Source organism: Papaver somniferum, chromosome 5 (genome assembly GCF_003573695.1).
Source record: "Papaver somniferum cultivar HN1 chromosome 5, ASM357369v1, whole genome shotgun sequence".
In the NCBI taxonomy this organism is placed as follows: domain Eukaryota; kingdom Viridiplantae; phylum Streptophyta; class Magnoliopsida; order Ranunculales; family Papaveraceae; genus Papaver; species Papaver somniferum.
Window position 1 is genome coordinate 194638342 of NC_039362.1, and position 17754 is coordinate 194656095.

At 36.0% G+C, this 17754-nt stretch overlaps 1 protein-coding gene and 1 non-coding gene across 2 annotated transcripts; both read right to left on the reverse strand.

The window, feature by feature from the left end:
- Positions 1 to 3660: 3660 nt before the first annotated feature.
- LOC113278413 (uncharacterized protein At3g28850-like) lies at positions 3661 to 4634 on the reverse strand. Its single transcript, XM_026527262.1, has one exon. It carries the CDS (start codon positions 4518 to 4520, stop codon positions 3795 to 3797), a length of 726 nt encoding a protein of 241 aa, XP_026383047.1. The 5' UTR covers positions 4521 to 4634; the 3' UTR covers positions 3661 to 3794.
- Positions 4635 to 5068: 434 nt separating this feature from the next.
- On the reverse strand, positions 5069 to 5141 carry TRNAF-GAA. Its single transcript has one exon. It is a non-coding gene; the product is annotated as a tRNA-Phe (tRNA).
- Positions 5142 to 17754: the final 12613 nt, after the last annotated feature.

Sequence of the window (17754 nt, forward strand, 5' to 3'; positions counted from 1 at the left end):
AAATGGACAAAAATGTAAAAATAGGCAGGATGTAACCAGTTTCATCGTGCCCATTTTCAAATATTTTTTCTTATTTTTAATTTACACAGGATGTATCCAGTTTCATCCTTGCTATTTTTTAAATTTAAGCTAGGATGAAACCAGTTTCATCGTGCCCATTTTCAAATATTTTTTCTTATTTTTAATTTACACAGGATGTATTCAGTTTCATCCTTACTATTTTTTTTGACCATTTCACCCAAACTATTTTTTACTCGTCCATTTGAACCGTGATTTAAAAATATTTGGACAAATGACCCATTTTCCGATATGAAAAAGTGCTTTATTTTATGTAAATTTTTGTAGCCTCGTCAGTAAACTGGTATCTCTTAGTACTCATCGGAATCTCTATCCTCTTGTCTACCGTTCTAGGAAGAGTTATTTCAGAGAGACAAAACTGGCTAGTTAGCAATTCGGGGTACGGGTAGTAGTTCGGGACGGCATACGTACGAGAATTATACGGATTCAGATAGGTCAGATTCGGTCAAAAATCCGGTCAACGATTCGTTGTTCGGACGGAACGACATATGTACGTGCGTATTCGTTTTATAAATGTGAGTTCGACACTTAAAATTCCGCTTACATAAATGATGAATTGATAATTATTATGACCTTATTAGGAGACTAATTTTATTCGTATATGATTTATAAGATGAAAAAAACAGTTTATTGTGATTATTTAACAAGTAGTAAACAATTTAATCGCATAAATGAATTATAAACGAGTTTATAGATTTTTAAACAAAAATCAACACATAAAACACTGGTTAAACAACTACCAATAGAAAATTTTAACTGAATAATTGTATTTAAATATAAAATATATACGAAATCAAACAAAAACCAATCAACATAACTCTGGTCAGATAGTTGCCTATGGGAATTCTAGTTCGGAAATGTCATTCGGATTCGGTCAGTTCGCGAATAATCCGCGAACTAGGTTCGGAGTTCCAATAGTTGGGAAGTATCATTCGGATATTCACACGGTTGGGATACGTTCACCGATCATTCGAAGAATTACTAACTGGGGACAAAAGTAAATTTTGACTGTGGAGTTAAGAAGTGGGCCAAGTAAATTCTGACTGTGGAGTTCACCAGATATCTTAATCCATAAAAAGTCCCAATTGACCGCCCCACTGCACCATGACTAGGGGATCCATGATGCTAAAAGTGAGTTTCTCAAGACGGTGGTGATTTTTTATAGCCAAGAAAGAAAGAAAGAAAAGAAACTGTAACTTGGATATGACTCAAGACTCGAGAGCCAAGAGTAGGTTTTTATATGGTTTTCTGTTATAGTTGCAAGCAAGGGGACATGCGCTTTTCAGTTGTTGCTTCTGGTTTGAGTTTGTGAGATGGAGGATCTCTTATAAAAAAATATAAGAAGAAAAAAAGTTGACTAAATTTTTATCCCTTTTTACTGCATATGATATGATATGATATGATATCTAAACCATACCTTTTTATCCCTTTTTACTGCATGGCCTAAATTTTTGGTGTAGTTGTTGGAAAACCATTTTCTTGCTAAGATGGGAAAGGTGGGTGTTAGGACTTGAAGAGTGATATTACTCTTGTACCGGCGGTGTAAACCATTTTCTTGCTAAAATAAATGATTTTTGGAAGGCATTCTAAAATTGAATGCGGAGAATACCAAAAATTGAAGGCTGAGAATACCGTTTTCTTGCTAGAGATCCGAATCAAAAAAAATTGGTTCATAAAGAGTTATTACTGTTCGGATACTAGAACGAAAAGTTAATCTTTTTGTTCTGAAATATTATGCTCAAATTAACTTTTTGGTTTTTGACTTTTAGAAATCAAAAAACTATTTCAGAATGTGTATCTAAATACAAACCACTAACATTTTTGCTTTTAGAAAACATTCTAAAATCACGTGCCCAAGCTACTCGTGACTTTTTATACTTTTGGAAGACAAAAAATAATTAGGTCGAAGAGGTACTTCTTATGTGGTGTTTAAACACAAAATTAGCTTTGAGCTCAACCAAAGAATCAACGTTCATCCACAATGTTGTGAACCTTACTTACGGTGCTATTCAAATCAAAATTTCGAATAAATAAATGTAAGACCTAACACTATAATTCAAGTTTTTATTGCATTTCGTTAATTACATAAGATGTGTAATCTCGAAATTCTTTGTCATTTTCAACATTATCGAAAGAAATTGCAACCTCCAACCTTTTAACATGTCAATCAATATATTGAACTCAAAATTGGTTAAAAAGACCAAAATCAACAATTCCTGGGTGAAATGGACAGTTAGATTTTGATACTGTTTAAATGGACAAATATGTAAAAATAGGCAGGATGTAACCAGTTTCATCGTGCCCATTTTCAAATATTTTTTCTTATTTTTAATTTACACAGGATGTATCCAGTTTCATCCTGCTATTTTTTAAATTTAAGCTGCCATTTCACCCAAACTATTTTTTACTCGTTCATTTGAACCGTGATTTAAAAATATTTGGACAAATGACCCATTTTCCGTATATTGAAACAATAAGTACACTACCAAAAGGAAATCAAAGGTCCCAAACTTCCAACCTCAAGAGTCAAGATCATAAACGCCCATGGATAGGATCCAAAGGACCAAGTCCCAAGTTGCAAAAGAAAATAAAAAGAAAAACACAAAAAGATCAAACATATGATTAGGTTGGGATATGGAGCCCCCCCATGAATGAACACAAATAATTGCAACATCTGTGAGCCTCATGTTCCAACCATTAGGGCACTCAGAAGTTCGCACCCTGCAACCATCAAATGTGCCCTACGTTGCTTTGCTTGTTGCAGCAACACACATGAAAATGTAGTGTCACCTGCAAAAGTGATTCGACTTAAATGGGACTACTACCCACATTTTTGACAATTCCCAACAGCTAAGAAAAGAACATGACAACATTTGGGCTGGAATCATTATTGGGCCTCAACTCGATCGGCTTCAAGTTAGTTGCTTGCAATCTCATCGAGGAATAGATGGTAAAGCTTCTCTCATAAAATGGTAGGCATGCTCAATGTGCATAACTAATATGATTCAAATGTCAATCCCAAACGAAAATATTTCTGAATCATCGTGTTTTCGTACACACCATCTGAATCCAAAATTCTTCAACACTCAAAATTTCAACTAACCAGTTAAAGATATATTATCTGAAAATCATTAGAACGCGTATGATTATCATTTTGACAACGTATGTGTACTCATACAGTCATACTCTAGAAGAAAGGAAAAAGAGCGAGACAAAATTATTGTATCAGTAATTAAGGTAATAAAAGGATAAAAATTACACTAAAAAATTAACAAAATAATCTTACCATTTGGGCAGGAGTCATTTTTAGGCTTTGTCTTAATGGGCTTCAACTTAGTTGCAATCTTATCGAGAGAAAAGCTTAAATGCTAGAATGAATGATCAATGTGCACGACTAATATGATACAAATGCCGATTCTCAAAAGCAAACATTTCTGAATGAATCACCGTGTACGAACACACGATGTGAGTTCAAAATTCGTTAACACTCGGAACTCCAGGTAACTAATAAAAAATAAATTCTCAAAAAATTATAAGAACCAATAATCTTTTTGACACAAAATATTATATCTGGACAAAAAATTAGAAAATAATTAAAAAGAATTGTATTGTAATTAATGTAATCAAAGGATAAAATTACATTGAAAGGAATTAACAAAAAAATTAACCCTGGTAATTAGAAAGTGTTACCATTTTGATTTGGGTGATTCTATGTATCACTCTTCTAAAGATGCACAGGTAGGACACCTAGTTAAACCATTCTCATTGCAACTCGAACAAGTTTTAAACCCTCCACCTTTCTCAAGATAAATCTTACGGCTACCATTACATTGATCACATAGATGAAATCGATACCCACCACAATCTTCACATACACCTGGTTCTACCTTAGGAAAACCTTCAATCAACTTCTTTAATTCTCCTGTTTCATGCAGTTGTCTTATTTCTTCAGCACCACCATAATATCTGCCTCCAATGAATACCCTTGGCAATGTTACTTGTACCTTAGATCCTAATATCTCCTGCAATTCTTCTAAGAAACCAGAATCCATGGACAAGTCCCGTTCGTCCACGAAAACACGAAATCCACGTAGAATCGAACGAACCGTACGACAATCTTCAAACGTTTTACGAACTACACGTAAACTTGTGAAATATACAACTATACGTTTCTCCGAACCGGGGAGTGATATATTTAACGGTTCTAAGAATGGAGAATTGGGTTGCCGTGAAAACGAGTTCCATGAATTCCAACTACGTAATACGGAGGTTGCGATACGTACACGGTGAAATACTTTTTTTGGGTCTTTCGCCTTTTGATCTTGTGATGATGGTTCTTCTTCTTTACAAAGATTTTGTATGTCTTTGAATGATGAACATAAGAAGTCTGGTGAAGAATTGTGGATTCTTGTTGGGTTGTTTTTCTTCCATGGTGTCCACATTAGGAGATTGATATTCGGGTAACTGCAAAATTATGGGTTTGGTTGCGGTGTTGCAGAGATGTGAATTGGTTGAATGAGAGATAGAGAGAAATGAGGGTTGGGAAGTTTGGTTGTTAAAAATGGGGTTGCTTATTTAGAAAATCATCTGATGACTTGGTCAAACCAAGTCACACCTTTTTCTCTTTGTTTTCTCATTTTCTTTTCTTATCTTGAGGTTGACGTTGAATCTTTTGTGTCTTTCATTCGTTTCCGCTCCTTTTGTCAGCTCTCTTTGACTACTTAGCTAGCTTAGCCATTTGCCGGATTCAGGTATTTAATGGAGCAGTTAAGTCAAATGAAGCATGATGGTTTGCAATTTGGGTTGAATATATAATACGATTATGTAATAAGCCTTTCTCATGATCCAGGCACATCACGAGCTTAACACACTGGAAATAAAAAAAAATTAAGCGTAACACTTGAGCTTTGTGTCGCAAGTTACAGAAGAACTGCAAAATTGTGCCAACTCCGAAAAGGAGTTATTTGATAAAAATAAAAAGTGAATTTGATGCGGTGAGCATGGATCGAACACGCGACCTTCAGATCTTCAGTCTGACGCTCTCCCAACTGAGCTATCCCCGCAGATGTGATGTAACGTCAAACATATTATATTTCCCGTCTAACTGTCCCTTGGCATCTACCAAACCAGAGAGCTGTTTTTTTTATGCATGGGCTGGCATAAACAATTTGTATTCAAAGATGATTTAGGCGAGTTTGGTATTGCCGTATGATGCACTTCTGTTAGACGTTGAGTTGCCACTATATAAACAACTTGAGTTGTGGACGATGAAAACAACTTGATCGAACACGTTGAGTTGTGGACTATAAAAACAAAGTAGTTAGACGTAGAATCAATAAAGTATTTATGATGTGATTAATGATGAAAATAGACATGGTTTAAAAATTATATTTTAATAACTCTGAACATTGTTAAATATATGAATTAATAATAAAATTTCTTATTCATGTTTTAATCATTTAATATTTTAATTTAACTTTATTTTTATTTTAATCTTTACCATTAAGTACTATATATTATTATTATTTTGTACAAAAAAATAAATAAACTTGATTAGAAAAAAGAATTATACATAAACAAATTTAGTCATTTCAATATAATAATGAAAGAGAATCAACTAATTAAAATTGAACGTGCGATTGGGGATATCAAAACTAATTGGGGGATAGAGAAAAAAGACAAAAATTGGATCCAAATATCAAATCAGGGTCACCCCTTATTTAATTATTTTTTTAATTCCTAATCTACCCCTCACTAATCAGGTTTAGTGGTTAATAATAATTAGTAAAATCTTAAGATTTTTGATAAATGATTAGTGTGTATTTTTATTTGAATTTGTGTGAGTGTGGTGAGAGTAGAAGGAGGGAATTTTTTTTTAAGATGGGAATTTTTTTTTGGGATGAGAATGGAAGATGATTGTGAGGAGAAAATTGCAGCAGCTGAATCTTTAGCTCAACTACAACAAGAATCATATATTCAATCTTCGGTTAATGATAACAACTCACAATTGGAATTATATGAAGAACCAACACCCTTGGATCATGATTTTTGTGAGCATGAAGTGTTTTTTGAAGAACCAACCCAAGAAAGTAAACCAGTTCAACATACAAGCATCCCCAATACACAGGTAATGCTGCTAAGAGGTCGAATTTTTTTTTTTTTTTTTTTGAATTCGCCATTTTTTTCTATGAAAAAGCTCTGTGCCGGCATAGAAATAGTATGAATACCATGCCGACACCATCAATAACGACATGGTATTCATAGTATTTCGATGCAGGCAACCGATATCCCCCATTTTGAAACATTTACCGGCGTGGTCTTCAACCAAAAATTCTGTGCCGGCGCGCAGTTAACTTTTTACCTACCACCGAGTATTCTATGGAATATTTAGCCGACATGGTTCACTCCTAACTTTATCATGCCGGTACCTCAATAAAAACATCCAGGAGTTAAAGAATTTTGAACTTCAATACCGGCGTGGTATATAAATTATCGAGCACCCCGGTACTACATTCCGTCTTTGAACCTTATAAAAAGAGCATGCAGGTACCACAAGAAAAACATCCATAAGTTAGTGATTTTGGTAGTAATATACCGACTTGGTTTTAAATTATCGACCGTGCCGGATCTTGGTTCCGGCGTCGAAAATTGTGCAACGAGCATACATGTAACTCCATTTCCGGCATTCATATTCAAGAAAATACAATTACGGTACTGTTTAAAATTAGGTACTCTTTTTCAAGTGCAGTTCCGGAATTCCGGAACATCATTCGAGAATGCCGGCACCGGTTTCCGGCTTTGGTTGTTTTGAGATTAATATGCCGGAGCTGTCGTCGAGCATGCCGGAACCAGTACCCGACATAGTAATTTAATTATATTTGGAACTAATTCAATTTTTTTTCATTCATTCCTTAGATTGTGACATACATTGATCCAACAAATTCCCAACCGCTTGGTCCGGATACGTCCGAATACTATAAAATGCCTCCGGTATGTTACCAAACAATACTTTTCACCTAGTTTTTAGAACTTTATGTGGGGATTGCTTGTAATGATCCTTATAATCTCCCATTGTTGTCCTTATAAAGGGATAAAATCTCCATAGGAAGCAATTTCTTGGGCCAAAGAGACGACTCTTAAGAACATGTGTGTGTTGGTGAGGAATACCCAACGTTCAGATAATCGTTTTGAGATGGTTTGCGAGAGAAGTGGGAAATACAAGAACAAGGATAGCCATAAGAAAAAGGGTTATGTATATCCAAAGAAGACTAATAGGGTATACAAGACTCGTACGAGGAAGAATAATTTCCCCTTTAAGCTTGTATTCCATTTAAGAGACAAAGAAAAGGAATGGGATTGTACGGTGTGGTTTGTCCGTCATAACCACCGGGATCCGAAAGATTTTGTTGGTCACTCCCTAGTTGCGAAGCTAAAACCAAAACCTCATGAATTCGAGGATGTAAAGATAAAGACCAAAGCATGTATCAAACCAAGAGTGATTCTCAGAGGCTTCAAGGAAAAGGATGATGCGAACGTTTCTTCTCTAAGTACAATTTATAGCGCACAAGCAACCATTAGAAGGGTGGAATGGGAAGGGAGGACCGTTATGAAATAATTTGAGAAGATAGTTTGGGATCACAACTACACGCGTATCATTAAAAGAGGACCGGACAACAAGCCCCTTCAAATATTCATTGCGCATCCTTTGCTTTCACAATTGTCTCATACATGTTGTGGTGTTCTTATGATGGATTGCACCTACAAGACAAACAAATACAACATGTCGTTGTTCAACAGCGTAGGGAAAACATCGGACAAGGTATCATTCACATTGGCTTGGTGTTTAATAGAAAATGAGAGGGATTACAATTATCATTGGGCATTACGACAACTGAAATTATTGTTCCCGGAAAATCAATTTCCGAGGGTCATCATAACTGATCAAGATGAAGCACTAATGAATGTAATATCCGACGTATCTCCGGACGCACAAAATTTCTTATGTACGTTTCATATAAGTCAAAATGTGACAAAACATTGTCATGTTTTGTTTGAACCCTCTAAGGAGGATATTAAGAAGAGAATGATTGCTCAAATAGAGGAAGATGTTCGCAAGAAGAAACTATCACCCGAAGAAGAAAAAGACGAAAGAGGAAAGATTAAAGAGCGAGTGGACAAAGAACACGATGAAAATCATAAAAAGTGGATGGAATTTCTAAAGGATTGGGAGAAAGTTTATTGGTCTCTTACCGAGGATATATATGAAAAGAGATTGAACATGTTTATTGCCAAATATAACGAACTGTATCCAAGTGCCGTCTCACATTGTCGGGATAAATTGTTGGATAAGTTCAAGGAAAAATTTGTGCGTGCATGGACAAATCGGTATAAACACTACGGGAATGAAGCAAATAATATAGCAGAGTCCGCTCATGGGAGATTTAAATATCTCATCCAATCCTTCCAAGGAAACGTGGTTACGGTCACCGAGGCAATGGAGCAATACTTTAAGGATGATATCAATAGGATCAAGAAGGCTTTTGAGAAAAGCTCAATGGAAAGGATGACATCACATTTTCGATATGGTAATTTGCTCCAAGAAATAAAATTCAACGTCTCGCATTGAGCAATAAAACATATGATTAAAGAAATGGAAAAGGAGATAAACTACGGCAAACCGGGTGATTGTGTATTTTTCCCAACATGTCTTCGTTGGGGCTTCTGTGTCGTAATATGCTTGTGAAGTATGAAGAAGTGATACCTATTGAGGTTATTGGTCCATTTTGGAAGCAACTATCTTTCGAACATCCCCCTACGGAAGCTCCCGGACAATCACCATAGGATACAAACGAAGCAAAGGAATTCTATGAAGCTTACTCACGTGGAAACTCGGCTATCCGACAAGTATTGTTGAGCCAACTAAGGATAATTACACGCTCATGGATAGCAAAAAGTGAAGAGCCAAGAAAGGGAGATCCGCCCGGTAGACCACAAACTAAAACGACAAGGAGAACACAAAGGAAAGAATTGAAAGAAATGAGTCAACGCGAATGTGAAGACGAGGAAAGTAAGAAACGAGACCCAACCGGATGTGAGCTTTCAGAAGCAAAGTTCGCGGAAGCGCCGGTTCCAAAGAAAAGGGGTAGGCTGAGGAAGGAACCTCCATCAAGTCAACAACAAACATGGAATTCCGTATCCACACCACAAGCCGATGAAGTGCCGGTTCCAAAGAAAAGGGGTAGGCTGAATAAGTTACCGCTATCAACTCAAGAACAAATGACGGATTCCGTATCAACATCACAAGCCGATGAAGTGCCGGTTCCAAAGAAAAGGGGTAGGCCGACGAAGGTACCCGCATCGATTGAACAAGAACAACAAGCCGAGGAAGAGGGTGCCACATCTAGAGTCGATGTAGCGGAGGTTACAAAGAAAAGTGGTAGGCCTAGGAAGGTACCAACAATGATTAAACAAGGTGAGCATTCCGAAGTCACACCCATAGTTGAAGGGGAGGCTTTGCATATAAAAATGAAAGGCCGAATAAGGAACCTACATCAAGTCAAGTACATCAAACTGAAAATTCCGAAGCCACGTCAAAGATAAGTGATGGAAAATGTAAGTGACCAATTCCTAGTCATCACAACACCATGGTGACGTAGTCTCTTTTAAAAAGCGAAGGGGTAGGCCAAGGAAGTACGAATTCCCATCACATACTGAAGACGTTGGAAATGTAGAGATTGCAGAGGATGGATTGGATATACTGAAGCTAAAAGTTGGTAATATGCAGATGTTTAAGGATTCCCAAACAGGTAATACTTATAGACATTACCATACCAAAATAGAGTCCTATGTACTACAACTTCCCGAGGTTATTCGCGAGTATATTGTATATACGGATGATGTCGACGGAGATGGAAATTGTGGCTGTCATGCTGTGACCGAACAATTAGGAATCTTTGAGACGAGGGTTAGTAAAGGGATGCCACCATGCTGATACGCTAGAAAGAGGATGGCCGAACACAGAAAGGTCAAGCCGATACCTTTCAGTAGAGGCTGTCATGAAGCAGGGTAATTACTTATATCCAAGTTGCCGCATCACACGTCGAGGATCATCCATAACGTATCCCTTTGGGTGGAACAAAGGCCCATCGTAAAATGCAACGTTATATAACCTCAAATATTGGCGGTTTTCTCTAGCCTCCTTGTAAGGGTCGAACACAACGTCTTTGGTAGTCATTGCGTCCAGAGCCAATCTCATATCTCTCAGTCGATGATTGTTACTGAGCTTTAGATGGCTGTTGAACTGGTATCTCTTGGCTCTAGGCTCCTCGGGGTCATCAATGGGTATAATCTTCAAGAAGGGGTTGCCCTTGAACAATGTTGGGAAATGTCCATAAGCCCACACCTATACAAATGTGAAATGATACATATAAAAAATCGGTAAATTTTGTTTCTAAGTTCATGATAAGGGTACATGTGAACAATATAAATAAGAACATAAGTTTAAAAATAAAATTACATGGAGTAGAGTGAAACTCCCGACAAATTGGTTTTTAACCGCCTTAGAGGCCATTCTCATCTCCGTCATCAAATGTGCCATTACCACAGTGCCCCAAGAATAGCTAAAGACCTCTTCCAACGAATCCAAGTATTGAAGGTAGTTTGCACTAACCCTGTTGCCACTAGTGTCAGGTAATACCCTAGTGACCAAGATGAATAAAAGGTACGCATCGGCTGTATAACGAATCCGTGCGGGGTCCCATCTATCCTCGTCTTTTCTCTGCGCCGTGTTTTCAAAGGCCTTCTTAAGCAGCTTCAGCTTGATGGTCTTTGTCCTACTATTCTTAGATACATAGAAGCTTTCCACAGAAGTCTTGTAGTCCCAATCCAACAACTTGTTAGTAAGAGCATGCAACTTCGACCATTCTAGGTCCGGGAAGTTATCTCCTTCTGCAATTGATTTTCCAGTAACACTCAAGCCTAGAATGTTCTGAGCATCATCAGGGATCAAGGTCATCTCGCCAAACGGGAAGTGCATGGTATCTGTTTCACCATGATACCTTTCGACGAAGCAATTGACTGTCACAATATCTGGCTTCACATAATTTTCAACCAAAGGATATAGACCAGAATCCTTTACTAATGTTTGGACCTCTTCACATTCCTTAGACAAATCCCAATGAGACGCGGCTTGGTTTCGGCAAACACGCACAACCTTATTATGATCTTACAATTAGGAGATAATACGATTAAGAGATTTTATATAAATACAAAACAATACATATGCACGAGATAAAAATTCTTACATAGGTTTGATAGATGGTACGAGCCCAAGAGTCCTTGTAGCCAAATAGATGCCCCGGATCAAAAGAAGATGCACCCCAAATTCTACCACGATCAAGGTCAGGTATCATGTCATCAATATGAGGAAGGTGTGAACCTTTAACTTTTACTTTGCCCGTGCCCGTGCCTTTTGTCGGTTGTTAACTTGGCCCACCTTGTTCCACTACTACTTGGCTTTGGGTTGCTAATTCACTTGGATCAATCTCATTATCTTCCTCCTCACTTTCCTCTTCATCTTGCTCATCTTCCTCCTCAATTGCTCCGGTAGGTTCACGGATTGGGAGTTTACTACGTCACGGCCACTCTCCCAAACTTCACCTCTTGTAGATGCCCCCAAACGCTTATTGCGACCTTGTTCTTTCCCTCTAGGAGGCAGAGACTGAGGAGTACCAAGACCGTCCTTCCTTCTTTTCTTAATGCCATTATCTTTAGTTTTTCGTTTGTTAGCTTCCTTTGCTTTAGCCCTATTTCAAAAGAAGCACGAAATAAATATAATACAACTAACTTTCATTTCTAATACCTGCATAGATACACCACATAACGACATAAAATCATCACTACCGACATACCTTAACAAAGTATCGACCATGCCGTGACCAAAACACGACATAGTAAATTTAAACCATTACATGCCAGGAACCATTACCGAGATTGCCAAATAATTGTCCTGGATGCCGGTAATGTCTAGGAAGTTCCTGGATACGAAAACACCTTTGTCGGCATATACGTAAAATTGAAACACATGCCATAACAAGGTACCGTCATGGAATCTAACCTAAAACCTATGCCGGTACCCATAAGAAAACCCTAGGGTTCTCTGTTTATTAGAAGTTCAATACCGGCATGGTATTCAACCTAGTTTTAACGCCGTAACAGGGTTCCGGTGTGCCTTCATCCTAAATCGAATGTCGTAACTAAGTTCCGGTGTGGTTTTCAATCTTAATCGAATGACGTAACTAAGTTCCGGTGTGGGTTTCATCCTAAATCGAATATCGATACACTGTTCCGGTGTGGTATTCATATTAAATTGAATGTCGGAAGCTACTGAAACTCAATTGTCTCAGTTAAGGTTTGCGATTTTGACCTAAACCCATGGCTACAAATCGATTGAAACACTAATTAAACATTTCTAAATCACTTACCTTCTCACAGAAGCCATGTTTACGAGAGGTTGATCTTCCGAGTTCTCTTGTTTTTCCTCCTCTTGCTCTTGAGCAATCAAAGCAATCCTCTTTTCTTGTTTTTGTTGAGCAATCAATTTTGATTTCGATTGGGCATCTGATTTTTTTCGTGGAGGCATTCTTATGGGTTGGTTTTAATCGACGAAGGAATTTTTGATTCAACGATTAATCGTAGAGTATATGAAGAACGATGAAGAAGAGGAGATGAAGATGGAAGAATTTTTTTTCCTCAAAACCTAACTCTAACACACGAGTATGCCGGTACTCAAATGGGGGATAGCTGATTTTGTATTTGGTTTTGATTTTAAGTTTTTTATTTTGTGGGAAGGATATAACAGTCTTTTCATAATGTTTTTTAATTAATCAAAGGGTGGTTTAGTATTTTCGCCCCAAAAACACCCTTTAGCAGACACCTTTGGTTGGGAGAAGTAATTCATATCCCAATTAGTTTTGATATTCCCCAATCGCGCGTTCTTAAAATTGAGTAGTTCCACAATTTCTGATTTTACTCTTTTAAAGCTAAAAAGATCTTCCGTGTAGCTTCTAAAAGTTGACTTTAGAAGCACTTCGAAAAAAAGTATATCAAAAAAAAGTTTCCTTAATTTTTTTTATTGGCTATAGAGTGTTTCTTGTTGGAAAAAAACACTCCAAGAAGGGTTTTTAGCTTAATCATGCACACCATTAATTAGTTCATATTCAGTCAAGATCGAGCATATATTGAATCCCCATAACCCATGTTTTCACTCTCGACCGATTCTACCTGAAAAACTTCACCCGGCCACCTCCCACCTCCATAATATGTATAGTAGAGAACTAGGAGATGCCGAGGCTCATCATGGATCTCAGCTACAGGATATGGTGTTAGGTCCGCAGGTAACTGAGTCTCTTGGTAGGCTTGAAGCGTTACTTAAAGTATTGGCTGAATCTCAAGATAAACTCCCAGTATCCAAAGAAAATACTCAATAGCAACTCATAGAGATTCTAAGAAATAATAGTAGTAACGGTAGAAATGATGAGAAAGAACGTAAAGTTGTGCAAAACCAATTATCATCATAATATCATAATCAACAAAATAAGGTACATATTTTATCATTAATTGCGAAAGTGTAATCTTCATTTATTTTTGTTGACAATTTTCTTTTCCAAATGAAGTTGGAGTTAGGATCACTGAAAATATGTTCCAAAATGTTTTTTTCTAATATACTTTTGCGAATGGCTCATTTTGCAGGCCCACAAAATTTACATTGTAAACTAAAATTTAAGTATAAGCTTTGGGTAGCTAGCCATTTGCAAAAACACATAAAACAAATAGGCTATATTTCTTTATGAAAATTTAAGTCGAAACCATATTATTCAGGAAAATAATGTCTAATCTTGAGTATACCAACTTGTTTGTTTGGAATCCGACTTGGACTGAATCAGATGTCAATATATATCTCTCGCTTTGTACATTTGACCCGGAAGTACTAGAGTCTAATACAACTTTATATCCGACTCGTTGTGCATATATTTGAAACGAATTAACTTTTTGAGTTAAATAAAAAGGAAAATTTAGATTGACTCAGACGAACTAGTTGAATTAAAATACCTTTACGTTTCGTAGTTAGATTTTGGATGATGGTTAAAAATACAACTATAGATTAATATGAAAAGTTAGTTAAAACCAAAAAATACACTTACACGTTTAATAGAGGCACGACAAATCAACTGCTCATGAAAGTACGACTGATTTACGTATGTGAGAAAAAAGTTTAACAAGTTTCACAAGGTTGTTACGATTACCAAATACTAAGGAGGTAATTCCTTATAACCGAATAGTGATTGGAATGGAGATAAGTAACTTCCGTAGAATTTGGTAACCCCATATAATAACCATTGAGTTTCGTGATATTTAGGATTTCTTGAAAATATAAAACAAGCATATCAAGTCCTGAAATTCTACATTTTCTTTTTGATGTTTGTGTAAAAAATATATCTAAAATTTACTTATCGTATGATCATGTAAATAAATACAAATTTGGATTTGAATAGCCTTAACTTGCAAGAAACCTAACATGTTGATCATGATATATTGTGAACAAAAACAACCAATTGTTGTAGATAGTAAATGTATTGGGTTGTGTACATGCAAAATATGTACGCTTTAGTATTTTTTGTTGTTATATTAAGGTTTTTTACTCTTGCTTGTGCATGTGGTGTTTAGAAGGAGGAAAATCTTTCTAACTAGATGGAAGAAATGAAAAACTAAAACATGCAACATGGGAACATAACTGGAATCCAATGAAGAGTTTCTTAAAAAGAATCCCGAAGTGATTACACATGCTACCACAAATGACTCTACTACAATAATGCACAGTGCCATGTCTTTAATCAAGAACAAAATAATGGTAGAGGAGATTGTAAATCTCAAGCCACCGAAAAAATTTGCATATAAACACAGGTGATAGTGGTTTCACATCACTTCATATGGCCGCTAGGAGTGGATTCTCTATAGCTGTTGTACTGATGGCTAATAAGAATAACAAGTTGAATCATATTCGTGATGAGAAGGGAATGGTACCTCTTGAAGTTGATCATCATAATGTTACAGCTGGTTAAAGGGAGATAGTTCGTTATCTTTACTTTGTAACTCAAGATACAGTAACAGATCCCGTTTCAGGCCATGATGGTGTAGGTTATTGCAATTGATGCCAATTTCTACGGTATGTGTGAAACATGGTTTGCGTTATTGGATATCTCATTACCGAATGATACCCGTAATGATGATATGTAAATCACTAATATTGTTTATCTGAATGTTTGGTACTATCATATTTTTAACTTAGTATTCTAAACATAGTTTTTACACACATAATAACACAACTAGAAATAGTAAGAATAATTTAAACATTTCTAAATAAATGTTTGTTTATCATAATTTCATTTACATATGTCTATACACAAAATTTGTTAAAATTAACCTTTATCTTTTCCTAGTGAAACTCTCTATAAGAATAACCTCTATATAAGAATTTTTTTTTATGTGTCCTATTTATTCTTATATAGGAACACATAAAAGCAAAGGTTACGTGTCCCTATTTTTTTTTATGTGTTTCTATTAGGTTCCACTGTAGCGCACTATACATACAGTTGTTTCTAGTAAAAGATTTTCTTTTTGACTCTAAGTAGAAGAAGATTTTCATGGAGATTTATTTTGACATCACATGTATTTGCACCACTCTGCAAGTAATCACTGTTCTTAAATGACATTTGTGTGGTCGATGCTCTATGAACTTTTTTTTTTGGTTTTTGGAAAATTTCATTTAATTCTCTGCATAACAGTTACCAAGTTTTTGTGTTTTACTAACTGATTTGATTTTTTTTTCTGCCTTTAACTTTGTGAAATGAGAACCATCCAAATCTATTTAAAGTAAGGAGCCATGCATGTAGTAAGTAGACATTTTAAAGTCACCAACATTATCGGCTTCATGAATTTAGAGGATGGAGACAATGTCATTATTCAAGAACAAGAAATAGACATGAGAAATAAAAAAAATGGGAGCGGTTTTATGGCTAAATAAATAGGATTCGTTCCTCCCCTCTTTGGCTTCTTTACGAGTATGGAACTCATACTAAGCTAGGAATATTATGAAGTCAGGCCTATAAGAAGTCTCGGATCTAATCCTTTTATTTATCCTAGGGTCAACTCTATTTCATCTTCCTTTGAAGGTAAATTCTGACTAGTTGAAAAGACATCTTAAGAAGACACATGTTTCAAAATAAACATGTTCAAAGAAATCAACATCCCTAGACTCCATAAAAGTATTCACACCAACGTCAAAAAAAGTAGAACTCAGAACCAAAAACTATATGCAGTAGGGTACGCAGGATACCTTATTTAAACACCTCCACACTTTGACGTATGCAAAAGAAGGTTGTCCATCTTTCCATTGAAAAGACGAGGGGACCCAAATACACCACAATCTTTTTGTTTCAACCTATAAGTCCTCTACCGAATGTGATCTATGGACTGAGTCGAGACAATACAATGATTTGGTTCACACTTCATGTGATCGTCTGTGGATACAAGATCGAGACAATACAACAATAAGATAACTTGTGTGATTGACTATATATGGATACAAGATCGACACAATACAACAACAAAATGTGTTACTTGATAATAGGTTCGGTATTAACCAAACTCTATAGGATCACTATCAAGTAATGCGGAGTTAACGTATATGTGTATTTTACTTTAATCAAAGTAAAAGACACAACAAGATTTTGTTAACGAGGAAACCGTAAATGTAGAAAAATCCCGGGACCTAGTCTAGTTTTAAATACTCTCAGAATTAAGCCTCTATACAAAATCTAATACCAACTTTGTATAGTTAAGATCAATCAGACTACCCCTAGCTACTTAGTTCATTAAGTATCCTTGCGCCTTCGACTTTTAGAGTCACACACGTGAATAACAAGTCCTTTGGATCGTATTCCAAACAGCAAAGGAAGAATCTATTTGGTAACTACTCTAATCAATCGTTCTAAAGATTTAGATGAGTTGTTTGACAAAGGATCTTCCATTTAATCTCATAAAATCCTTTGTCTGGTTAGATCAATCTAACTTTAACTACCGAAATAGTCAAGTATAAATTCACACTCAATCAAAATAAATCTCAAAGAGAAATATAGAGAATGCCGATCTCGAGCAACTAATCAATCGATTAAATTTGATTCTAGTTGGATCCCAGCCAATTAAGGTTTGTGCACACAATTCACAAGATACAAAAAATAATAAGAAATTTTCTTCGTCTTCAAATCTTCTTTAATCTTCAAAACCTGCACAACACCACTTGAATCTCTTGTGATCAATCACGCACAGAACAGAGTTTGTTAACAGTGGATTATCACAAGATGTATTTAGATCTAACAATAGTTTTAAAGATCCCGTCGATACTCTGTTCCAGTTTGAGTGAATCTTATATCAAAAGAGAAGATTTTCAAGAATAAAAAAACTAGGTGCAATCAAAGTTTCAACAATCGTTAGTCAATCAAATCAAATCGAAATCTAATAACACTGCAACTGAAAAAGAGGGGGTATAACAACCACAACCAATAATTCGTTTGGCAATATGTATGGAAAACATACTTAGCCGATTTTAGAACTTAAACC

Bases quoted from the DNA above. Each gene is read 5' to 3' on its own strand.
- LOC113278413 (XM_026527262.1), bottom strand. From the start codon at position 4,520: ATGTGGACACCATGGAAGAAAAACAACCCAACAAGAATCCACAATTCT.